The sequence below is a fragment of the Ornithodoros turicata genome, chromosome 6 (assembly GCF_037126465.1).
Source record: "Ornithodoros turicata isolate Travis chromosome 6, ASM3712646v1, whole genome shotgun sequence".
NCBI classification, from domain to species: domain Eukaryota; kingdom Metazoa; phylum Arthropoda; class Arachnida; order Ixodida; family Argasidae; genus Ornithodoros; species Ornithodoros turicata.
The window spans coordinates 70,508,090-70,533,613 of record NC_088206.1 but is presented as its reverse complement, the minus strand read 5'-3'; the positions used below and the strand labels follow the sequence as shown (position 1 = coordinate 70,533,613).

The 25,524-nt window shown below is 46.5% G+C and overlaps 2 protein-coding genes and 1 long non-coding RNA gene across 6 annotated transcripts in view; 1 reads left to right on the top strand and 2 right to left on the bottom strand.

Annotated features, from left to right (window-relative positions):
* LOC135397253 (Kv channel-interacting protein 1-like) overlaps positions 1 to 25,524 on the bottom strand; it is a 318,617-nt gene that overhangs the window by 2,509 nt on the left and 290,584 nt on the right. The window lies entirely within an intron of this gene.
* LOC135397251 (BTB/POZ domain-containing protein 3-like) overlaps positions 1 to 25,524 on the top strand; it is a 27,971-nt gene extending 2,447 nt beyond the window's left edge. The window contains exons 2-5 of one of the 3 annotated variants that reach the window (XM_064628701.1): positions 1,504 to 1,637; positions 3,278 to 3,354; positions 22,458 to 22,749; positions 23,214 to 25,524. In XM_064628701.1, coding sequence (XP_064484771.1) covers positions 3,348 to 3,354; positions 22,458 to 22,749; positions 23,214 to 24,303 — 1,389 coding nt within the window. In that variant the 5' untranslated portion in view covers positions 1,504 to 1,637; positions 3,278 to 3,347 and the 3' untranslated portion in view covers positions 24,304 to 25,524. Of the gene's footprint in view, positions 1 to 591; positions 1,638 to 3,277; positions 3,355 to 8,468; positions 8,681 to 22,457; positions 22,750 to 23,213 lie in introns of those variants that run through there. The other 2 variants (XM_064628700.1, XM_064628699.1) reach the window with 2 other exon arrangements.
* On the bottom strand, positions 12,306 to 13,682 carry LOC135398301 (uncharacterized). Its single transcript, XR_010424065.1, has 3 exons — positions 13,571 to 13,682; positions 12,665 to 13,492; positions 12,306 to 12,576 (listed from the first exon to the last, which is right to left on the bottom strand). It is a non-coding gene; the product is annotated as an uncharacterized LOC135398301 (long non-coding RNA).

The window sequence follows — 25,524 nt, the reverse complement described above, 5'->3', positions numbered from 1 at the left end:
CGGGTGCCGGCCGGCTGTACCCTAATTCTGGTCGCGCAGTTCTAGGGCGTTGCGCACGCAATAAGACAACACATAGATTACCATTAAGTTTCATAGTGCCACTTTATCTCCATTCATTCTTTCTATCATTTTTTTGTTTAAAGATCAACACTCTTCACGAGTGGACCTGCAAATCTGCTTATATTTCCTCTTCATCCCGTATCCGCCTGTCAAGCGCTGCAGCGCTTAATAATAAAGCGCAGTTTAATAAATCAATAAACAATGAAAGTCCAGTTGAATAGAAACGATCGCACGCGTCTGCAGGAGCTCATCAAAGCACAGAGCAAGTACGAATATAAAAAAAACGCGACCTTCGTCAATACGTTAGCGTCCATATACCGCAGTTAATTGGTTGCGCAGAACTAGTGGGCAAGGTCGACCACGCCCATGCAAACGAGATGTAAGAAGAAGAGAAACGAAGCAATGCAAGGCACATACCGCTGGTCAATGGGGAAACGCAGCCAGCCGCGATTGTCTTGACGATCCACGAATCGAAAGGGGGGAGGGAATGGGGGGAGGGGTTAAACTGCGTGTTCGTGGCAGAATGACAGTACGATACAATGAGTGTTAAGAACACGACCCAGAAGGCAACAGGTGTAACGACATTTCAAGGAATGCAAACTGAGTACCAGTGGCGGGAACGGAACCCACACGCCTACGTGTTGACGTCTATTTGTTTCTTAATTCCGTGTCAGCGTCGCTACTCAGCTGTGGGCATTCAACGTTGACGTGGTCAGCATGGAAAGAGGCAAGGCGGGAGGATAGCAAGAACGAGTGGGTGGCGAAAGTCTGCCGAAAAGTCTAGGAAAATGAAAACCTGAGACAGCACAGTCGGGGTGAAGCTATCCCATCACCTTGCACAGTCTCGAGCTCGACCTTGCAGCTGCCGCCACCTGGCGGATGGTAGAACATAGCAGAACTTCTCAGAAAATGGATTACATGCAAGTCTAGATAGACATGGTTGTAGCAAAACTAGTACGTATAGTTTTCGTTCCATACTCATACGGATCATCCACATTATCTCCCGTTTCCGCAAGGTATATATGAGCATATAGCGGAACGTACTATAACAGTCACTGAACCGTGAGCACTTTCGAGAACATTCTCGGAAAAGAAAAGTGTCCTCTGGTGGGAAAACCCAGCATGATAACAAAAAAATTCGTTCGAAATTAGTCGCCCCCCGTTTAAATAAAATACAAAATCGCACACTAACAGAAGCCAAGTCAGAAAGAGCCAATTCTTCCCGCCTCGCTCCGCATGAGATCCCACACACTCACAGAAGGCCCCGTGGCCTAGATTTGAACACGGGGCCCACAGATTCCGGGGGCCATGTCACCATGACAACGTCCGTGCGACGTGATGCCCAGTGTGCAGCCAATCGCGAGTGACCTCGTTTTCTTTGTTGTTTTCGGTTGTCGTACCTGCGTGTCGTCGTCGCCGCCACTGTTTTGGTCGACAACTGAGATTCCCCCGAAGCAGACGACAAAGGATTCTGCCTTGCAGACGGCACTTGTTTGCAGACCCGAGTGGTCATTGGTTGAGATTTGTGCAATGGAAGCCGGTGAGGATTACGAGCTGGCTGCGCTTTTGGTTCCGAGGTAAGCGGCTCGTCTTGGCTCGTTTGTTAATTGAAGCAGACGATTTTGGGAAAGCAGGAAACAAGAACTGGATGTAACGTTGTGGTGGATGAGGCAATTAAACGTAGAAGGACAAACACAACACAACCCCCACTGCTGGTGCCTTTCCTGCAACTGCCATTATTCAATTGAAGAACTGGATGATTTCGTCACTGACAGTAATGCTGTACAAATTTTAAAGGAGGTTTTGAAGCTAAGCCTTTTTCACTCACGTAATGAGTGACCGTTTGTCATCAAGTTGCTCGTGGCCACGAGTGTCTTGTCTTATTTATTTGGTGTCGTCATCGAATATGTGACACCTGTAATGCTATCTTGTGGGCCGCTTGACTACAGGTACTGAAATGTCGCATAACATCAACATCAACGTAACGCATTAGAATGAGCCGGGCGCGATACCTGACAAGTCCGTCAAGAAATACTCAAAAATAACCTCATGTCGAAGCGAAACATTTGAATGAAACCTTTCAGAACAGTTAACCAAACGCCTATAGCGTGTGGAAGTAACCTCCTATAGTAACAACGCCGGTTTCTACATTTGGACACTGAGGCGAAAACACAGAGTTCTAAATCTTAAAGTTTCTTAGCGAAGCAAAACGGAGATTATCGGACTCGGACGCTTTTGATATAGTTTCGCACACTCTCGAGATAATATAGTTTCACTCTTTCACTACATTTTCGTTTTATCTTACTTCTTCTTTATATTCGAACTCTTTTTTCCTTCATTCCTCCTTCAGTCCCAAGCGGTCAATGATCTGTGAGACTTCAGTATAGTACTAGCAGGATCCACATTTCCGGAACTACATATCATTCTTTAAATATATCCATCTATCCATTCATTACACCTACTTCAGGCGTATACCGTAGCGAGCTGATGGTATCTCCGAAACGTAGCAGTTTTTTTTTATTCTGTAGCGCCGCGAAGCAGCTGTGGCCATACGAGCGGCGTACAGATATAGACACATGGAGAGAGGACATCAGGAAGGAGTGGGGCACAGAGGGGAATGCAGTAGTATTTTGCGACACGTAAAAGGGAATACGACCAATGCAGCGGTATGACTACAGGTAACTAACCGCCCAATTGCCCAAAGTCAGAACACATCGGAACCGTGTACAAGCTGCTAGAAAGTATCTTGGCTACGATGCCCGAGTTATGGTGGTCGTCAAGCCAACAGTGCTCTACGGGCGATCGCGTTACATACCTGTCATGTGACTATGTTACACCTTGCGCCTAACTTGAAACCGAAACCTCAGTAACTGTCAATCAAGCATAAGAGACCCACCCACACACAAAAAAAAATAAAAAAAAATAAAAATAAAAACGTGTAATGTGCTGGACGCTGCCTTCAAACTATATGTACATAGTTCAGTGTGAAATGCGGTTGAAAAATTACGAAACGTACGCCGTGTTAATATGTGTTATACCGCTGACGGCGGTAACTGCCTCGAAAGCGGCGTTTGGTCCTGCTAACTCGTTTGACTTCGCTTAATAAACTTGGTACTGCTTGAAGCTTGTAACACGCTGCAAAGCGACAACGCAACATGGACCGTTTTATTGTACAACGTAGAGGTGTATGTGAAATGTTCTTTTCTCGTTGTCACAGACGATGTGACCCAGACCGGCAGTGTTGCTAGACTACGTGAAGGAGGTTACGCTGTCAGCTGCTGACTGGGATGCAAGGTGAGCACGCTTTGGATAACGATACCGCTTATAACGGTGCCTTTTAAACGCGTTGTTATATGCCTTAGAAGAAATTATTATAACTTCCGCGGAAGGAGGAGACTTTGCGAAAGTATAATGCGGGAGACGCAGATCTCAACGGCACGAATTATCTGGGATTCTAACGATAGAGGGCATCCTCCACACCAGGGTAGCACTTGAAGATGCCAAAGTTAGCATTACAAAATAACGCTTCTTGGGAAGTATTTCCGTGCTTAAAGATTAATTCGGTAATTCAAGTAAGAAGCGTTCAAAGATAAACTTTATACTTGCCTTGTGCAATGTCCAATTACTTTCGCCGGTAAAACTTGGCTCAGAATATCCATTTGTGATCTGATGCGAGTGATAACACAGTGGTGGGACCTCGTTATCTGATGAGGCAACTATAACCGTGTTCAACCTACGAACGGTACGAAATGTAGTCTGTCAACCTTAACAGGGTTACCCCACCGGACAGCGACACCATGTACCGCCAATAGGTCTACTTGTCACGACGTAGAGTGATATGGCTAGCTATCGCAGCTAGCTTCCACGTGCAGTTCTTAAGTTGAAATTGTGGGCTAAACGCATTTCTGTAACTAAAACTTCTAACTACAACAAATATATAAAAAGTAATATTCAATATTATTAAGCTTTTAATAATTTTTAATTAATTCAATAAAAAAATAAACAAAACTAAAACGATATATAAAAAATGACCTGCCATAGCACACACGGCTTCGCGAGCTCCGACTCAGTCTGCAACCGGCTTCACGCTATATAGCTTCGACGTAAAGCAGCCCTGAAGAAGATAAGAACTTGGTCGTGGCTAATGTGGAACGTTTATTAAATACACGACGCTATGGCAGGCCATTTAAGGGCGGTGTTGTTCATGTACGAGGGTGGTTCCATAAGTTTCCGGCCCGACCAACTTGTAATAGTCATAGAGACGAAACAAGTGTATCACTTTTCGACATAGTCACCTTTAACTTCGATGCACTTTTGACACCTTTCAACCAGCATTCTTGTACCCTTGAAAAAATAGTCCGAAGTTTTGTCCGCTAAATGCTGGAAAACTGCCTCGTGCACCTCACTATCGTTTTGAAATCTCCGTCCTCTGAGATCCCCCTTCAAGTTTGAGAACAGGAAGTAGTCACTGGGTGCCAAGTCTGGACTGTAGGGTGGGTGGTGGATTTCTTCGAAGCCGTACTCCTCCAGTGCAGCCTTGGCAACAGAAGCCGTGTGGACAGGGGCATCGTCCTGGAGCAACCGGGCACCTCGACTCAACCTGCCGCGCCTCTTTTTCTTGATGGCGTCTCGCAGTCGGTACAGGAGTGAAGCATAATAAGTCGCATTCACTGTGGTGTGCCTCTCTTTGAAGTCGATGAGGAGGATCCCGTGACAGTCCCAAAATATTGTTGCCATGATCATCTTTGTGGATTGTGTGTCCTTTGCTTTTCTTGGGGTGCTTCTCCTGGTTTGTGCCATTCTATCGACTCCTTTTTCGAAAGGGTATCATTGTAAAGCACCATAGTCTCATCCCCTGTGACAATTGACCTCAATATTTCTTCTTCGTTCTCTTGACAAAGCTCCAAAAACTCTTTGGCACAGACGACGCGCTGTTGCTTTTGAATTGACGAGAGAAGTCGTGACACCCATCTCGCGCTGAGCCTTTTCATGTGAAGGCCCTCGCCGATGATGCGAAAAGCGGTTGTTTTGGAAAGCCCCAGCCTTTCTGAGATTTCCTTCACCTTCAGACGCCTGTCGCTCAGCACTTCCTCCTCGACAAGAGACAAGTTTTCTCGTGTCACCACTTCCACTGGACGACCATCGCGTGGATCATCTTCAATGGACTCTCGCCCCAGTCGAAACTGCTTAGCTCAGTTGTGTACCGTTCTGTACGACGGAGAGGCTTCCCTGTACACGTTGTCCAGTCGCGCTTTAATTTCCTTAGGCGAAAGTCCCTCTTTTGTCAAGAATTCTATCACAGCGCGGTACTCGATTTTTTCCATTTTAACCGAAGAGTGCACCCTCGCTGTTTGAAATGCCGCTCTCCAACCCACAAAAGCATGGAGGGGTTTGAGGGAGGTGCTCCAACAGATGGCGCTCAAGTTCGCGCGCATTTTCTACCTCGGGCCGGAAACTTATGGAACCGCCCTCGTAGAAATACACTTAGCTCACTTATTCGTCCAACGCTTCTGGACAAGGCGAATTTCCCCATTCATCGTGATTAATTTCTCTGTTGTGGTTATGCGGCGACATTAGCCGCTGGCAGAGGTATGTTTGTGGGACTGCAGCTGCCATGTTGTCTCGGAGTATAGTTGATAGAAAACGGTGCCGCGAGAGGCTTTTTTGTCACTCAAAATAACCCGGGAAAAACGAGACTTTGTGCAAAGTTTGACGCTCGAAAGTTGACATTGCCTATCCGGATCGGATTGGACTTGAAGGGAAAATAATATGAAGATTGTGGCTCCACAAATGGAACCGACTGAGCGCAATCTCGAAATGCGTATACCTCCACACTTCATATCAGCCACATAAAAAAAAAAAAAAAAGGAAAAACGAAACAGTGTAAAAAAATCGTGTCAAGGCCGAACAACCGACACACATCCCCCACGTCCAAATCACACGTGTCAGCGCGTTGACGACGTGGACAGCTCGACAACCGTCACCAGCGCCACCTGCCATACTTCACAGGCCACTTTATACAGCCCCGCTGCTTGTGACTGGTGCAGGAACGCACGTCGCCCTAGCCTTGAGGAGAGTCCCGCGGGAACGCTATACGTGTTTAGGACGCGTGTGCCTCATCCAATAAACACTCGAATGGACCATTAAAAATGCCGAGACGTCGCTGACCGCTTTTCCCGTAATGAAGATCGCACCTGACAAGGTGACAGCGAATACGAAAGCGAAACTAACTTTATAGCAGACGATTTTTTTTTTGTAGCAGAGGTTGTTTGTTGCAGACGAACAGCGTGATGGGATTATTTTGCTTTATGTACGGCGCCTCAATTATTAGGGAAAGAGGGGAGTAGTACTGTTCTCTTCCCCTTTTTTTTATAGTTTCTGTTCGTTACAAGGGTGGAGCGGCGTGCGATACGTGATCGAACGCTGATTGGCTCGATCGAATTTAATTACTGGCTTCCTTTTTTTTTTTTACGCTGCGTCCCTGCGTGTAAGCGCGTGGGCTAATTGATGAACGAGTCTGAGTGAGTTGTGAAAGTGCGAGAGAGGGGAATTTAATGGAGTAAGCGCGAGAGAGGATGCGACATGTGTGTGTGTCGGGTACCAGGTCTGGGCGGATCTGGATAGGGATTGCGTACGTGGGGTACTTTGCAACAATGAAACGAATCGTGCGAATATCGTAGTGGGAAAGCGTGGGTTATATTCAGTGTTCGAAGAGACACGGTCGAAGTCGAGACAGTAGTAAAAAGCAAAAGAACGTGAAAAATTCGAAGTAGGTGCCGCGTGAAATGGTCTGAGAACTTATAAAATTTTCTTTATAAAATCTGTTCGAAAAGCGTGAATTGCGAGGGCTATTTAGATGGAAAAAAAAAAGTCTTTTCAGAGATGTCCGATATCAATTCGGAAATATGCAACTTATGTGACCTTAAAATTCAGCTAATACGCGAATAACAGTAAACAGTAACAGTAAAAAAAAAGAAAAGAAAAGGGGTTCGGGGCTCTCACTTCTGGAGAGGTCCACCAGGTTTTGGGCTTAGATTTGCGTTTTATGCCGTTTAACTTAATTTTGTTAATTAGGTAAATTTATATGTAGTAAAATGTAATTAATTCATACTTACGCCAAAACGTTACATGAAATTTCTTACTATGCTTCAGCCACATAACCCTTCAGCTCTACGTCAAAAAATTAATCCCAAGTCCGTCAAGACCGTCAAGAGTGAAATTAACCTTGAAAGGCACTGCATGGTCGGGACAATCTGACCGAAGTTTCCATCATTGCAACTCAGAACTTTGTTCGTGAATATTAAAGAACCAACTACGAAAGTTTAAGCGATTCCCCTGAGTAAGATGCCACCACACCGGCAAGGCAGACCCCATGGCAAAAACACGCCACCGAATAACCGATCAATCAAACAACTCGACTCAAAAAATGAAGTTCGGCAGAACCGCGAAGTCGTCGGAAGCCACGACTCCCTCTGAGAATATATCGGTATAAATTTAAATATTTCATCTTATTGACAGCAACAGGACAACAAATATTAAAAGGAGAAGTGGAAAAAAAAACGGAGTAAGTGAAACACTCCGAAGAGGTCTCCCTCTCACAGAGAGGGACCTTCTAAGGGGATCCATAAAGTGTTCCAACTTTTTCGAAGAGCGTACCATGCTTCGGTGCGCTACAATGCGGTAAAATCAAATGGCAAAAAAATAAAACATAAAACATTTCTGTACAAGGGTTTTGCACAATTTTTACTGCGCGCATCTCTGATTTTTTATTGAAAGTACTGGCCGCGTTTGACGGCCACGTGACGTAATAATAAAAAAAAAGACAGCCAATACAACTCTCACACTGCCAATTGGGAACGCTCACCAGAAATAAGACAAAGAAAAGAGCCAGATTCTCATACTAATATATGTGTGACATAACCAAAACAAGAACCTCATCCATCAAGGCCCATCCGTACCAAACACTCGCTCACAGCTTGTTGCACAAAAAAAAAAAGACAAAAAAAAATCGAATCGTCCAAGCGTCCCACATCTCCCCTTTCACATGATTATCACCGCCCGTCTCTAACCCGTTTTTCCTTTTTTTCCCTTCCGTTTCTTTCAACCTTGAACGTTGCCAGAAACCAGCTCGGAACGAAGAACAAAACAAACATACCCCCCACCCGCACCCCACCCCACACACTCGCTTCTTCTGAATACCATTACCTGCTTCCTGTTTTATTAATCAAATATGGAAATGACCCGGTCAAAATTCGACACGCATAATCCCCTAAACGCTAGCACAAAAATTGCATGAAACATGGGACAGGCGCGCCCCAATTGGACAAAACATGGCGCCGGATCACGTGAAGGGGTCCGCCCCCTTGTCGCTACCCTCAAGGTCAGTTCTCTTCCGTTATGAGAGCATATGAGACATCACTGGTTATTGGATCGAAGTATCGGAAGTGTCTTCCATCGAACGTTCGTCGGCGTCTAATCGCCTGTCGTATTTCCCGTTTATCAACGTGCGATAATAGCAAGATGGTCACGGAATGCCTTTACTGGAAGAGCCCATCTGCGTTGCTGGGTGACGAAAGTTTTGCGACCAAGATATGGGGCGTTCCTTCGGCGGCGCCATGTTGTGAGTTTGTTTCGCTTTGACGTTTTATTGGTTGGACTCTAGCAGCAGTTGGAACTGCTCAGACAGTGAGGGGGATTTCGCGGTGTACTTTCACGTAATGGGGCGTCTGTTAGGCAATTAGAACTCGTTGGAAAAACCGCTTTATTATTCAGGGCGTGGTAATTGCGAAATAAAAAAATAAAAAAAGGGCCTCGTTTTTGTTGTTGGTGCTCGTTTTTATGGCCGGCTTTATTACGATAATGAGATGATTACATTGATGAGTTTGGGCATCTGAAACTCCACCCTGCTTTTGACTCTCTTTAAAAGGAGCGCGTTTTCTCAAAGCAGGTGCTCGTTTTCTTTGTACTGTAGCGTATTTTCTTATTATGTGTGTTCTTTTTCGAAGTAGAACATATTCTCTAGTAATACCTGTATTTTCGCTCTTCCTTTTTTCGTCCGCTTCTTTCCTACAGGGTTGCCCACACTGTTATTGACCGAGAAACGCGTGACCCCCTTTTGTCGATGGTTCTCCAGTGTCATTCAATTTCCAACCCATGCGACGTATCGTGGCATATATTTCAATTAGGATAATGTACGAATAATGAACCCTGAATATAAAAAATGTCAGTCAGTGAGAGAGAGAGAGAGAGAGATATTTTAAATAGTCGGTCAGTCCGCGTGCTCCACTTCAAACTCTCATCCATATTTAAATGGCGTCAGCCATATTCTCGACCGCTATGGTCGTGTTGTCGGTACAGTACTGATACGTCCGTTATCGAAGTGATTCAAGCAAGGGAGTGGCAGAGGCAGCAACGACTGGTTACAAGTATTGTTGGTACATGTACCGATAACTAGGGCTAAGCCCGGGTGGCATTGACAGTATCTGAATTCGCACTGTAACCGCAAGCATGCTACATGACATAAGTGTATCGAAATCCGCGAGGACACTGGGTATATCCGCACATTCATTGGCATTCGTAAGAAAATAAACTTGGATTTTTTTTTTTTTTTTCACAGCAACGCCACGCATGGGATACTTGCGCATGACATTTTGGATTCACTAGGCACTCGCATATTGCGGATGGTGACACGCGGTTCCATCCGCATTTCATCCGCGTGTATTTGAAAACGTTTGATTTCCATCCGCGAATCAACATGATGTCGCGTGGATATCCGCGCGGATTTACGAACCTCCGGTGTATATCACGGCATCATCGCTGAGGAGCAGGGTGTCGAACCGGAACCAAACTGAACCGAACCGAAAACGGGAACTGAACAGGTATTTTTTCTGAAACCCGAACCGAACCAAACCACTATTTTTTGCAATCTTGAAACTCAACCCGGCTGAATTCAAGCAATAGTAGTGTTCGGACCGACGTCATTGGAGTCGATTATGAAGGAAGGTTGCCAGGCACAAAATGCGCTCTTCCGGCTCGCAATCTGCTGCCGGACGGTCGCTAGAAGTATATCTCCGTTCATGCTTTCGGTAGTATCGGATCGCAACACGCCTGGCGACGTCGTCAGCCGAGCGATTGGGGAATCTCACAGGCAATGCCAACAGACACTCTCCCTGTTTGTAAACAAATGACGTCATAGTGTTCGACAGCGCCACCAATGTGGTAGAGCCGAACTACGCTCGAAGATAGAGACGAACAAGGTGGCGCCCGAAAGCCATGCAGTCTTGATGGGGTTATAGATGGTCCCCGAAAGGGACGTGACCCTCGGTTCTACTTTTCAATAGCAGGCAATGAACAAGTGGCCATTCGTGGAACCCAGCCCTCCCCTTCCGATTTGTTTCGGTTTCAGCCTGTCTACCAACGTCATGATGACGTTTCTCGGGTAGAAGTCTATTACGTCACCGGAAGAGGCGAAGCAGGGAAGGGCCGTTTCAAGCGGAAGCCGGAAGTTGGGTTTCAATGCGATGTTTATGATGTTTTATGGAAAAAAAAGAAAGAAAAACACGAACGAATTTTGGAAAATTTGATGTTTTCTTCTCGGAAAGGTTCTCCAAATGGATATCACGTTAACTTTAGAATTTCGGATTCCACACGCAATTTCTGTTCCGTAGAGCATGTTGGCACAACTTTTTCTGAAATGCTCTGAACCGTTATGAACGCCAATAAACCGGTTCGAACCGTTATTTCTGCGCGCCGGAACTGAACGGGAACCGAACCAAAATCCCTGAACCTATAATTTTGTTTCGGTTCAATGCCCCGCTGAGAAGTCCAGGTTCGAGTACTGGCGCAGGCATACTATTGTTACGGAGAGGGTGAGGAGGAACAAACTCGCGGTCATTCATCACGTTTGGCACTTAACTTCTCTTTTAAGTAAGGAGTGTCTTAACTTCTCTATTTCTCTTTCTGCGTTTTTCTTTTTTTTTTTCAGGAGTGAAATTTGCCGCATTGGCTGAGCAGGCAGATCTCACTCTTTTCTTTTTTTTTTTTGTTAGTGAACGCTATCCCCCCTCCCCCCTTTTCACGAATTGGTCGATGTGCTTCATCCTCATCTACGAGTACCAACAGTTGAACCTGTTTATTTTCTTCAAGAACTATTTCGTGAACATTCGCGAACTTATTTGCTAAATTCCAAGAATAAAGCCAGACTATGAACTTCTAACGACCAGCTCCCGTGGCATAAGTGGCTAGCATGATCGCTTTCCACGCCGAGACTGCAAGAGGACACGGGTTCGAATCCCGTCAACGGCTCTGCTGTCCGAGGTTTTTTCCCTGCGCTGTCCGAATACTTTCCAGACGAATGTCGGCCCAGAATGCATATACTAACACCCCTGTCCTCCACTCCTTCCTGCTGTCCTCTCCTCATCTGTCCACGTCTGCACGCTGCTCATAGCCACGGTTGCTTCGCGGCGCTGACACGGAATACAAAAGAGCTTGGACGTTCTGTCGCACTGTACCACAATAAAACGGTGTGCTCACAAAGCTACGCTCTTAAACAGAATGTCACTGCATAGCACACTACTATAGGGTGCGTTTTTTTTATTCTACCCGGGTTACGCACCACTTAACCGAGTGAGATGTCACGTGACCTGTGGGTAGGTACCCCCCCCCCCCCCCCCGTTTAGAAATTTTCGCCCATTACGAGTTACGCCCGTCTCGCCGAACATGGCGGCAGAGGCAGACGACGTTTTTGACGAGGAAGTTGCGGCACTTGTGCTGCTCGACGCGTTTGACGAAGGGGAAGGTGATGACGAAGGAAGGAAGAAAAAGGCACGCATCCAACGAAACAACAGTCGTGCTAAAGCCACCGAAATATGCTCGGAATCCGAAAGTTAAAAGAGGCGGGACTCTCACTTGACGTCGTGGTGTGACGTCATAACCCTCTGTTACCCACCTGCTGAGCTGGGTCAGTTAGAGTATAGGTACCCGGAGCAACCCTCGAGGGGTGGTTACCGAAACAACACGGTTCCAAAATAATTTCCCAAAAAGCCTGTACCAAAATAACACATTCTCGAAATCACACGTTTCTGAATAACACATCTCATTTCAACATAAATTAAATGGATACAGTGCCAAAATAACACAGAACCGAAATAAACTCGCGGCGCAATGACACGTTTTCCAAAATTACGTTTCACAATTGGAATGATCCAAATGTCAATAGCAAACAAGTTTACGCAGAAAAATACCTGTTTATTTTCTTTACACAATGCAACTTATATGCCACAAAATTGTCTACATGCACTAAGGTACGATTCAAGGGTAAGCGTTCTTGACTGTAGCTGTTGTTCCAGGCTTGCAATGTTGGAATCCTTCCTTTCCCACTTCTTCTGACGCTTTCTTTGCTCTGCTCCATTGCGTGCTTGCAGTAGCGCTGTCCTGACTTCCGCCTCGTCGCGCTTCAGGATCTCCACAAACTTGTAGATGTTCGGGTGGCCCGTTCTCGCGACGTTGTTGATTTTCCTATGTGCACAAGTAAAATGCCAGTTAACAAAGAACATCCGTTGGTAAGTTGGGACAAGGAAAGACAAAATCGCGATTATAAACCTACCTGTGCCATGCTTCCTTCATGTTGTTGGTCCGGGCCCCGCGGTTCCCATACTGATTCCATTGGGTGGTGTCATAGCGGCCGATCATCCAGGTGTCCTCAAAATACCGTACGAAGTCTGACCCTTGGTCCGTTGTGGGTGCTTCTTCCTTCACCATTCTCCATGCCGCGTGTACCGACGGCGGCGGAACGAAGGCGATTGCGATGCACTTCCTGATGAAGCTGCGTACACTTGCATCGTTCATGTAAGCTGCAGACAGGCCTAGACGCTGCACATTTCGCCACACAGCCTGTGCGAAATGAAAATGACACCCCCGATGTCTTGAGTTGGGGAAAGCCCGTGTCAGTCAGTGCCTGTATGAGGGCTGTTTCGAAGTCGCTTCGCACAAATGTCGGTGCAGGACAGGAAAATCCGAGCCCAACCATACAGCGCACAAGCTCAGACAGGGCAGCATCATATACATCCCTCCATTTTCCTGGGAGAAGAATGTACGCTACCGTACAATGGATACCCCCCGCAACGACGCTGACGGTCGTGAGCTGGGAGAAAACTGATGGGCAAACGAAGAACGTCCCGTCTACGAACAGTTCATTTGCTTCCTCTAAGTGCTTCAGTCCATCTTCGGTCGCAAAGCAAATCATGCGTCCCACGGCACACGCTTCGTCAAAAAGCAGAAAAGGCTTGCCGTCTACTGTCTTGACGTTGTCACCCTGCAGGCGAACCTCCTCAGCCGTTGCAGGTAAGGGGGGAACGTGACGCCGCTTTACCCTGTACATACTTGACTTCAGCGTGGCAAAGCTGGGCATTTCGGCTAGGATGCTTTCGTCCACCTAAATTACGGAATTCAGTGTGTGTTGTACTATTATTCATTGCAAAACCGCCAAAAACCGAGTTCGCGAGCCACTTACGTGATTCCGGACTAGAGAAACAATTTCGCTCTTGTAGGCTTCGGGAGCAGGCAGAGACGGCTCTTCTGTTAACGTCGACTTCATGTCTTGCTTGGCTCTTTCCACTATTGCGACAGACGGGTCAGGCGCATGACCGTGCTCTCCTGCAAAAAATAATAATGATGTTTGTGGGGAAATTCCCACTAACCAGGCCAACTGCCCGTTCGCCCCGTAGGTGAAGGAGCACCAAGACAACCGCAGGTTCAGCAGCAAACAGAGGTTTCTTTACGTCGGCAAACAACTAAGCAGGCCAAACGTTCCCGGGAAAAAGCCCCAGTATCGCCGGGTGCCCCTCGCTTAACCCACCCACGACCACCGGAAGTGGGTGAGGGAAGATTATTTATTTATTTATTTATCACAATACCTCAAAGCGCCCCAGCCGGTTAAGGCGCTGCTGATAACGCTAGTGGGCAACCCCATTGGCTTGATACGTGTGGCACAGAACAGCAGCAGTTACACATATAGCTTTCAAAGCACTTACCTCGCAGTTCCGGCGTGTCAGAAGATGGCTTGGTCAGAGCGATAACCTTACAACCGCCCGTCGAGTACCTTTGGCACCGCCAGACAACAGTACCTGACTTGTTATTCCGCAGAAACAAGTACTTGTATCCCTCAAAAAACAAGGCCATTTTGCCCTTTTGCGTCGCGATGATCTCCATTACGGACGGGTGGCGAACATACGTAGATCACTGCCAAGAGGTATAAGAGCCTTAGGTATTGTCCGTGGTTGGCGCTACAGCTGCGTAGGGGTCAGCGGGAAGAGTGTCCTATTCCTGTCGACGTCATCCAGAAGTTGGAACTGACCTGGTTTGTGACCTGTCTTGGAGCTTGGCGTTGTTTTCAATATTCGCGAAATCCCTTTTGGAGGACACAGTCGACGAAAAGAAAAAGATATTTGCCCAAAAAAAAGAAAGAAAAACTGTAAAACCTGGTCCACATGTTATTTTGGCACAATCATTTGAGCGATTATTTCGGCGCTCGTTATATTGCAGCGTGTCATTTCGGCACGTTTATAAAGGCACTATGTAATATTAACGCATGTTATTTCGCACTCGAGTGTTTGGCAGCTGGGATTCTGGGAAGTTATTTCGGGACTATGTTATTTCGGTCCACACCCCCCCTCGAGCGACGAGAGTTGAATTTTCGCCGGTAAGTTATGACGTCACTTCCGTCACCCTCGATTTTTTGCCATCGCCCTCATTTGCCAGTAAGGGTTACCCCCGAGTTACTCGGGTAGAATAAAAAAAAAAACGCACCCCTAGTCAACCATAACCCTGAATGACATCGCTCTCTCCTCTGATTTGTGGAAAGCGCGGGAGGTACGCCTTTTTGTGACAGTCGACATAGCCGCGCAAGTGTCACAAAAAGGCATAGGTACGCACTCCCGTTATCAACAAATCAGGAGAGAGAACAATGTCATTCGTGATGATGGTTGGCTAGGAGCGTGCTATGAGGCGAAGTTCTCTTTTAAGAGTATACAGGGTGTTTCACCTAAAGTGATAAAAAAATTCTAATTAGCGACGTACTCGCCGGAGGATTGTGGGACTTTAAGCAATTACCTTCTGGAAATTTTTGTCGCCGTTTAGGAAGGCTTCGGACGATTTTTAATTGAGGGAAATTTATTTTTTTGAATTGAACTTCGAAAATTGCCAAGCGAACTTCACTTTTTTTTTCTCGCAGAAATATGAAGTCCTCCACGGATAACCACAGACCTAAAAAAAACTATGCGCAGTATCGCAACAGAAACAGTCGAAAAAAATTAATAGAAATTCGGCTTTATCCCCGCCTACTTGATTGTCGCAAAGAAGAGCGCACGGAAGGTGCGCGGAGAGAAGGAAGTGCTCATGCCTCTCGTTTTACCTTTCTTTCCCCTGCCTTGACCCTGATGCTGTTGACAACCGTCTTACCACAAAGAAGCAAAACAAGTGAAGGCGGGGACACTTCCTCCTCTAGACGCACATTTCGCGCGCGCTTCTTTGCGAAAATCAAGCAGGCGGGGAATCAAGCAGCGCAATTTTTACTAATTTTTCTCGACTATTTCTGTTGCGATACTGTGCATAGTTTTGTTGGCTCTGCGGTTATCCATGGAGGACTTCATATTTCTGTGAAAAAAGTGAGGTTCGCTTGGCAATTTTCAATGTTCAATTGAAAAAATAAATTTCGCGCAATTAAAAATTGTAAAAAGCCTTCCTCAATGGCGGCAAAAGTTTCCAGCAGGTAATTGCCGAAAGTCCCACAATCCTCCGGCGGGTACGCCGCCAGTTAGAATTTTTATCACTTTAGGTGAAACACCCTGCATACTTGTACTGTGGTACTTTTCGTATTTGTGAACGTGTATATTACGCGTTACGACTATATATGTAGACCACTTTGATCTCTCGCACTATTTATGACCCCTTTCCCACAACTTATATTGCCAAACACGACTTGGATTGGATTGGGCACCAGGAATACAGAGGCGGCGCTGAAGGGCTGTAGCAACGGCACCCGGACAGCTGTCGTCTGCTGCCGCAGGTGTCTTCTGCGACATCCCCGAGGATGTCGTCTGCTTCAGCCTATCGCAGCAGACGGTTCCAAACACAGGCTTCCTGTGGCTATCTATGGCTACTCATGCGGCTGCTTGTGGCTCGTATGCATAGCTACGGCCGCCGAAAGCGCGGTCGTAATTGGCGGACTCTTAACGATTACGTCACGTCGTTGAAGCGACTAAGCTTTCTTTATCGTCCCCTTAGAAATCCTCTCCTTTCCCCCTTTTCAGTCTTCCCTTATGCTTTCTATGATTTACGCCGAAGAACTACGGCCTCGTCGAACCGCAAGTTCCACAACATGATGCTTATTTATTCCTCTCAGCTTACTATACTCAGCTATACTTCTCACGCTTATCACGGTATCTTTTTCTTGCCATTTACAGCCCCTGCTACACCCTTTACCACTACTATTTCAATCTAATGACCCTCATACCGCTGCAAATATATATATATAAAATAAAACATCGCAGACAACAGGACGACACCCTGTGGTCTCTACACAACCAAACTCTCACAACGTTCCAAAAAAAAAAAGAGAAAGAAAAAAAAACACACACACAAGCGGTCACCACCCCGCGTATATGGCCGGAATTACTGACCCGAATCCCTGTTCTATCTGCGCGACTCCGGAGTCCACAGGGCAGCGGAACTTAAGCAGATACGTGATGTCATCCAACTACAGCCAGCGCGACAACCTGGATATTTTCTCATGCGCAAAGTCAGACGCCGTTGGATTTTTCGGGGCTCATCGATTGAGCCCGTGTTTTAGACACGATATGCGTTTGGGAAGGACGAACGCAGGAGTTGTAACTAATACTGGATTCATGCCGGTCGGCGGGCGGGCGGGTGTTCCACTTGTGATGATTGAAATCTCTGATAGGTATTTTTGGACTCTCACATTTTTTTTTCGTGTCTCTTACACCGCAAAATGCTGCTCTATTATGCATTATCTAAACGCGTCATGCGAGTGCTTATCTATATTGCAGCAAAGTAGGTGATTCGTGATGGTTGCCTTTTTAGAATAGTTCGTTATCGTTCTTTCACCCGCGTTATAATTTATACGCTGTTGCTAATGCTTTCAATTCTGTCAGTGCTCACACGTTCTTGTGCTTCCTGCACGAGTGCGTATTCAACGCGGAAAAAAACTCTTTAATGCAGCATGCAGTTCTTAAAAGCACACGACCTAAAAAAAAAACATTTGACATGACACCAGAAAAGGAACACGGCATGTCAGGAAAAAAAAGGACACCGCACGACATTACGTGAAACGGACATGACATGACCTGAAAAGAGATATGACATGGAGCAAAAAAGAAAAAGAACACGACAAAAAGAACTGACTGTCCTACTCGGACCTGAACATCCTTTTTGTTACGTAGTCCTTGGTCTGGTGTTTCGTCCTTCTCTCCCTATTTTCTCTCCCCTTTCTCCTTTTGTGTTTTAAGTCTTTTTGACATGCGCAGTGCGTTTGGCTCGACACGAAAACACCGAACGGAGTGGGTCACATGCAAAGCAGACGTGTTGTGTCATATTATAATATGAGGCCTTTTTGTCAGCCCTAAAACGTCATTCAGCCCTGGGGCTGAATGACGTTTTGAGGACGTGTCCTAGTTTAAGACTGATACGTGCGGAGCGCGTTTTGCTTTTAAATTTTTTTTCCTACGTCTTTGCGGTATAAATGTATATCTGTATCAGGACCAAAAAATAGCAAGAGTTGAAACAGCTTTCCTTCCTACGCCAAAAAGCAAAATGTGACGGACAAATATACGGAGTAAAATACATAAACAAATACAACGGAGTAAGGTTCGAAGCTGATCTCTATTATTGATGACTGACTGACATTTTTGTACTCGTTTACCATTGTGCATAGTGTTGCATACATTGTGATTATTTAATGTGCTGCTGTAGGGGGTAGAGGCCTTGTCAAGTCTCCTGTGACTTTTTAGCCTCTGCTCCTAATCACTTGTGTCATGAAATAAATAAATAAATAATAATAATAATAATATACCCACCGGAGTGTATAGCACCTAGGCTAGGGGGCACCGTAGACTGCAATATGTGGCAACACTAATACGATAATGACCCGAATCGAACACCCGGTGTCTCTACAGGGTGTTCAAAATTAAGCTTCCACGAGCGCTACGTAAACACAGCGACGACAGGAAACCGGACGATAACTTTACACTACTTGTGTAAGAAACAGGTGCTGCTAGTTATGTAGCACCTGTTTCTTACTCAAGGAACAGAAAAAGTGGCACCAGTTTTCTTTTGCTGGCCTACTTATAAAGCGCTAGTGAAAGCTTAAATTTGAACACCCTGTATAGACGAAAACTAATACATGTGTTGGACACCCACAGAGCTACAGACTCAACAAGCTCAACTTTTATCCCCGCGTCTTGCAACCGTTCAGCAAGATGATGTCCGAAGAAGTTATTCATCAACGCACTAAACAGTCGACCGATGCATCGCGGGGAAAACCCCGTCGACGTCACTGACTATGTTTCGACGAAATTCGACAGGTTCTCGTGAACCACGCGAGGTCAAAATCCTACGGAACTTCGACGAAATATTCAGCATGCGGCCCCGCACGGGTAAACATGCGCAAACACTGACGCTTTCGCGTTGCACGATCACGTCTCCGGAGAAGAGCGGTCAACGGTTCCGCTCTGGAGAACGGACTCCATCATCTGCAACAGCACTACATAACCTCGTTGTCAGCTCGCAATCTATCTATCACCTGGTTATGTGCCACATTACGAGGGGAATGCTTACGGTGTATAAAGAGAGTGGAGTCAACTAATTAGCTCGCAGTTGTAATGCTTTTGTACTTTTCTTTCGCAGAAATACGGTCGTGTTGTCTGTGGCCAAGGCAACGGGGGCCTCATTTGAATGGGGATCTCTTCGTAATAGCAAAAATCGGGTTTCAATGAACCGCAAAGAAGGAACTCCCTTTAATCGAACTTCGTTTAGGGGGCTTTGCATTTTGCAGGCACAGACGGCAGCTGTCGACTGGTTTCGAGATTAGAGTCGCGTTCCACTGCAAGTTACGTGTAGATGCCAAGTGCCAAATTTTATGCAGCAGAACGTCATAGTTTTTTTTATAAACACGAACAAACAGATGGCAACAACAAGAAAAACTTTATTTATAAGATGAAGAATGAGGAGTTTCATCGCAGGGACGATACTCTACTCCATTGCTGGTGGTGATGTGGGAAATGAAATAATGAGCCCCTTCGCAATAAGGTTATGATGTTCAAATGGTGTCCGAAGGTGTGTATATGGTGTCCTAAGTCCTATGGTGTCCAAAATTTCCAAAGAGCATTGAGGGCACAGCGTTGGTGGGCTGGACTTGGCCAGGGACCATGTTGTGGCACGTTTACTTTCGGTTTCGGTTTCACGGTGGCGTAAGCCTGAGTTACCGAACTTTCGCGGATGTGCGACCGAAATAAAGATGATTAAGGAATGCTTCGAGACACGGTAAAACATAATTACGAAGCTTTAGTATCGAAACCGGTGGCTCGATTGCTCAGCAGAACAGAAACCGGAAGTGACTGACAGTGACGACACAGCAGCGAAAGTTCTGGCTACAAATTCAATTGCGAATAATTAGCCACGAATTTAACTGACATAGTTTTCACAGCGTTTGTCTCGCTTCAGAATGGGTTCAGTCTGTTTAGGGGGTTACGCCTTAGTGTAGTGCCCGCCGTGACGACGAGATCGCGATCGGACGAGTCTCATCTGTCAACCTTTCTCGCAAGCCCAGTCCTTCATTGGTTTAAAAGGACGCCCTCTAGCAGACCGTAAGACGTAATTCGCTTGAAGCATGTGTTCCCTCCCCCCCCCTCTCTCTCTATCTCTCAAGAACTTAGATCGTAAAACTACCACTGGCAAGATTCAAACCTGTACCACTTCCGTGTTTATGAAATGCAGTGTTTATTCGCAACCGTCCCTGCTGATCCAGAAACTATAGCGCCGTTTTACTCCCTGTTCATTACCCGTAATAACGCCGAAAATCCGACGCGAATTAATGGAATAGTTTGTGTAATTTGAAGTAATGCATGGCAAGAGCAGACGCCGGATGTTGAGAGTATGACGGAGTTCCCTCCCTGAAAATCGGAGAAAACGTGACACGGACAAGACCAATCAGGATGCGCCTTTTGGCGACCGGCGGGCTCGCGTGCGTCTGGAAGTCGAGGACATCTGCGATGAGGTTGTGGAATGTCGGGATATCGTTTCTGGGTTAGCGCAGCGTATTCGTAAAGTCACGAAGGTAGCACCGTGTTCCGTGCGACATGGTCGCGTCAGAACCCATACTCACGAGCGAAAATCGGCGTATTTACAAAGGACCTTTCGCACAGTACATTGCGGTGCGAGCGCGAAGCAGACGACCGGGGAGACAATCGCCCGCGCTGCGCTCCTATTGGTGCACCTGACCTACGTTATGATGATGTTACTATCGCTGTGGCTTCCTCAGGTGCAGAGGCAATCTTTTGAAACTCGTTTATTTAATATGTAAGCTGTTTTTGGAGGATAAAATTAGCCAAGTAGAATGTTTTATTTATTCGATGTTGACGCCGCGACGCAACTATGGCTATGAGCGGCGCACAGACGCTGACAAGTGGAGAGAGGACTGTCAGGAAGGAGCGGGGGACAGGGGGGTTAGTATGCGTCCTGGGCCGACTTCAGGGGGATCTGTGCCGACATTCGTCTAGAAAGTCTGCCGTGAAAACCCAGGGAAAAACTCCAGACAACAGAGCCGGTGCTGGGATTCGAACCCGTGTCACCTCCCAGTCTCAGGGGCTGGTCAAAATAGAATGTGAAGGCGGTGCCAAACATTTCTGTATCGGTCTCATACACACACGTTCCCGGATGCGATAGTCCCCTTGACGTGCAAGGGAAGACAACGTTACAGTCACTGGTCACACATTGGCGTCTCTTATCGAGAACGCAAGCTTTCAACGCTATGCCGCTGTACCATCCTCTCTGGCCAATGCCCTTTCCCATAATCCTTTCCCGCCCTTAAAAAAAAATAACCGCAAAAACCGCAAAGTGATTGAGATGAATGAAAACAAAAATGGCGCCTGTTTTGCATCCTTTCCCGCCACTGCGTCCCACACGTGCTCGGCGTGCAAATCGTCAATGATCGGTACTCCAGTCCGTGGCGATAATTACTCCAAATGGCCGGGCATTAAGCAAACGGGGCGAACAGCGGCCTCGCAGTCATAATTTCGCCGAAGTTCACCAGGGGGCAGTGTCGACTGACATCCTTTTTTTTCCCCTTCTTCCTTCTCTCCCGCCCTTGTGGGTAAAAGATAAACTCGGGGAGTAATCGATGTCAGTGTGTCTACGCGCAAGGTTAAAAAGAAGAAAAGGAAAAAAAGAAAGATCGCAAGGGCATATGGGAGGAGTTAGGCCTAACGTGTGTACTAGGACGAGTATGTGGACGAAATTCGGAATGTATTAACCGCGCGCGCGCGCGCGCGTCAAGGACTCTGCGCGCGGTTCGAGAGCGGAATTTGATTTAGCGAAATTCGCGGAAGATTGATTCTTCTGCTTCTTTTTTATTTTTCGTCCTAACTTTCCTTCTTTTCGATAGTTTTTCTTTTATTTTGTAGCGAAGTGTTCTTCCGCATTTACATGCAGTGCCGCGAGGCGTGGGGTGTCAGACAGGAGAGATGGGTCTGCGGACTTTGGGATTGTGCTAGTGCCAGGGGGCACTCTGCTAAAGAGGCGCTTTTTCTACGAGTGTGTGACAGGTTGGCAGGTCTGTTACACATGGGACGTCACGCTAAAAGTGAGATGTAACGAGAGGAAAGTAAGGGCGTCGCTTTGGGCGGTAAATCAGTATAGCCGCTTGTTTCATCGGAAGCTGAACTATATGGAGCAAAATAAATTTGTAAAAAAAAGGGCATGCTAATGTGCCTGTCAGACGGTCACATTTAAGGTCTTACAAACACGAAGGCCACAAACAAAAGACTAACGGCAACAAAGGAAACCGACTTCGTTGATCACTGCTTGCGGAGAAAAACTGGGTACTCTCGACAGCAGGTGCAGCAAAGGCAACAACTTTGTTTTCATGAAAATGATATAGGGTGTTTTATCGCCAGGGGGCGATGCTCTACCCCATTGCTGCCGGTAATGTGGTGAAGGGGAATAGTGAGTCGTGGAGGGGAGTAGTGAGCATAAATGCTGGCATAGTTGACAGTGCACCTTCCGGGCTTTCATCCCGACGGGCGTGTATTTACTTTGGCGATCTCATATTAATGTGACAACACGACGTGACCATATATGTATACATCACTGTTGGATTCTTTCCATAGGCTGCAGTGAAGTGATCCCTAGCCACAACACGAGCGACATCAGAGGAGCCATGGAAACGGACGGCGAGAAAGTTCTGCAGAGGACGTCGTCCCTGCTCCAGAACAAGGCCTTCACCGATGTCACCTTCATCGTGGGGCCTCCGTCGGCATCGAAGAAGTACGTCGGTCATCGCGTCCTCCTGGCCATGACCAGCCCCGTCTTTGAAGCCATGTTCTACGGGGACATGGCAGACAAGTCGAAAGTGATTCGCATAGCGGACATTGCCCCCATAGGCTTCGAGAACTTACTACGGTGAGTAGGCACGTCAACTAAGGCACCATAGACACAGTATGGGATTCAGGAGGTACAGACCTGGAGGGCATAAGACTGAGAAGAGTACAATTTGTCACAGAGGTGCACTGAGACTCGAATGTGTAGGAACTAATGTCTCCATAAGTTCCTTTATTAAACGTCACCTTATCAGTATACTGTGCCTTCATAAGTTCATTATGCTCCAAGCTCCGCATTTCAGTACACGATCTCCAGTCAAAAACTTGCAGTCTGAAGAGACTATGCGTAGACGACTATGAGCTGACGAACCCCGACAGGGTCAGTAATGGAGACATCGTCAGTTTTACTCACCCATACGATAGTAACGTGTAAAGCAGCACAAGTGCGTTCACACACACACACAAAAAAAAAACACAGATGCGACACGTCCTCAATCAAACTCGCAATGAATTTTAGTATACGATTGACTTTTTAAATATTTTCAGGTACGCCTACACAGACAACCTGAAGCTGCAAACCGTCGATGACGCCATGCTGACCGCGTACGCTGCCAAGAAATACATTTTACCCCACCTTCTCAAAGACTGTTTCGCCTTCATAGAGAAGCACGTCACCCCGCAGACCGTCTGCCAGGTGTTCGAGTTCGCCGAAGTCATGGAGGCCTTCCCCATCCTCCACCAATGCCTCAACATCGTCGACCGGCAAACGTACCACGTGCTAACCTCTCCCAATTTTCCGAACATCGCCCTCCACACTTTGGAAACCATCGTCAGACGAAAGTACCTGAACCTGTATTCGGAATATGCGCTCTACTCCGCCGTCGTCCAATGGGGCCAGGAAGAATGCTCCCGGAGGAACCTCGAGAAGGACATGGAAAACGTGCGCGTCGTCATAGAGTCCGTCTTACCGTTGATACGCTTCTTGGCCATGAGTCCCGAGGAGTTTTGCAAGGGACCTGCCAAGACAGGTCTTCTATCTAAAGAAGAATGTTTTTCTGTCTTCATGAACATGGCCATACCGGGGATAGTACCCTTACCGAAAGGTGTCAGCATGGAAGGCGCCAAGCGAACGACGCCCCCGGAGTTCTTCGTGGCCAGGAGGTACCAGGCGGTGTCCTTCCACGCACCGTCGCGTCCACTACGGCTGTTCGGGTTGAAGTTCGTCGTGCCGACGCGAGACGTGTTCCTGGTGGGCATGGGGTTCCCCGTGCGTCAGGACCTGGGCTCTTACAGCGTTCGGCAGCCGAAATTCGACGGGCAGTTGAGATGCAGTTACCGCATTCAGGAAGACCGCAAAGAGAGGGAGGACGCGGACGTCAGTTTCGTCCTGGCGAAGGACAAGGACGTGAGGATTAAGTTCAAGAAACCCATCTTCGTTCGTAAAGGGATCGAGTACGAGTTGGAGCTCCAGCTGTCGTCCCTGATGAGCGATGACGTCATAGTTCCCTCGTTGAAGAACAGGAAGAAGGAGGACACGGTTGAGGGTGTGACGTTCCAGTTTGCGGCGTTTCAGCGACCGCATATGGCGAACGTTTTGGAAATCATGGAACTTTCAGACTTGCTCTTCTATTTCTAACTTACTTGTACCTCTAGCTTGGCGTCACGTCGCCCACATTCGTATTCTTAAAAAAAAGAGTGACTTCCAGAGGACTGTTCCACGACATTGCCTGGAAGTTCTTGCGATGTGATTGCACTCCAAGGACATACAGTGTTGTTGCCTTCGAAAACCAGGCTCATACAGCTGAGCTGTGAAAGTTTGAGTCGGGTTAGCGCCATAGTAGGCGTTCAGGACTTGTGTACCGGGAGCGCGTCTGCGGCCAAGAGGTACCGAGGACGTGTTTGAAATAATCCGTGAATTTATCGTCTCCGCTGTACGCGTTGCATGATTATGGTACTACTACAATTTAGGAGGTTTTAACTGACGATTCTTAAGAGTTTAACTTTGATATGAGCTTTCCATTAGCCAAGTACACGAGCTGTTAGTGGTTTATAAATTAGCAGTTATGATAAGCTTGATCATATGTTGCACATCTACGTATTGTAGAGATTTCAAATACATGGCAGCAATAAGTGATTGATTGACTGATTGATCACGGCGTTTTTTTAGTATACGATAATTCCGGTGAGTTCCGTCTCAGGAAGTAATTACCCTTTTTACATTAGCTTCGTCTCGAACTGCAACGATTATTTACAATGTGTGTGTATTTTATAATGAGAAATATTTACTAGTTAGTTTTACCTCGTACTTTTCTGAAACCAGTTCAGAAACAACCACATTCATGGATCTGTGCTAAAAAAAATACAAATATAAGACTGCCCGTAGAATAGCGCTGCAATAGGTTAGACACTTTGTTAATCCCTTTGATTTCTGAACATTTTATAGTTGTAGTCCTTCTGGCTATATATCCAAGAAAAGACTGCCAAAATAATAACTCTGTTTAGCGTCCACAATGTTCAAGCATGTTCACATGGGCCTTTCATCGCATAACCTCATCTTTATAACCTAACATGTATACCAAGGCATGTGTGAGATTAAATGGCATTAAGGCACACGAGGCATTAAAATACGTTGTTATTCACACTGCTTCTCCTGCATCTGTCATCAACATTGTGTTGACTGTCACGATGGCGGCGACCCTCCGCTCATATGCGAGGAAATACATTGTTTTCCTTGACCTTTTTGTTTGTGCATAGCTCATACGAAGAAGAAACGAAAAGCTAACCGAGCCACCGCCGTTTTCACTCACGTGTACATATTAACAACCTACATATTGAAAGCAATAAAAGTATTCCGAGC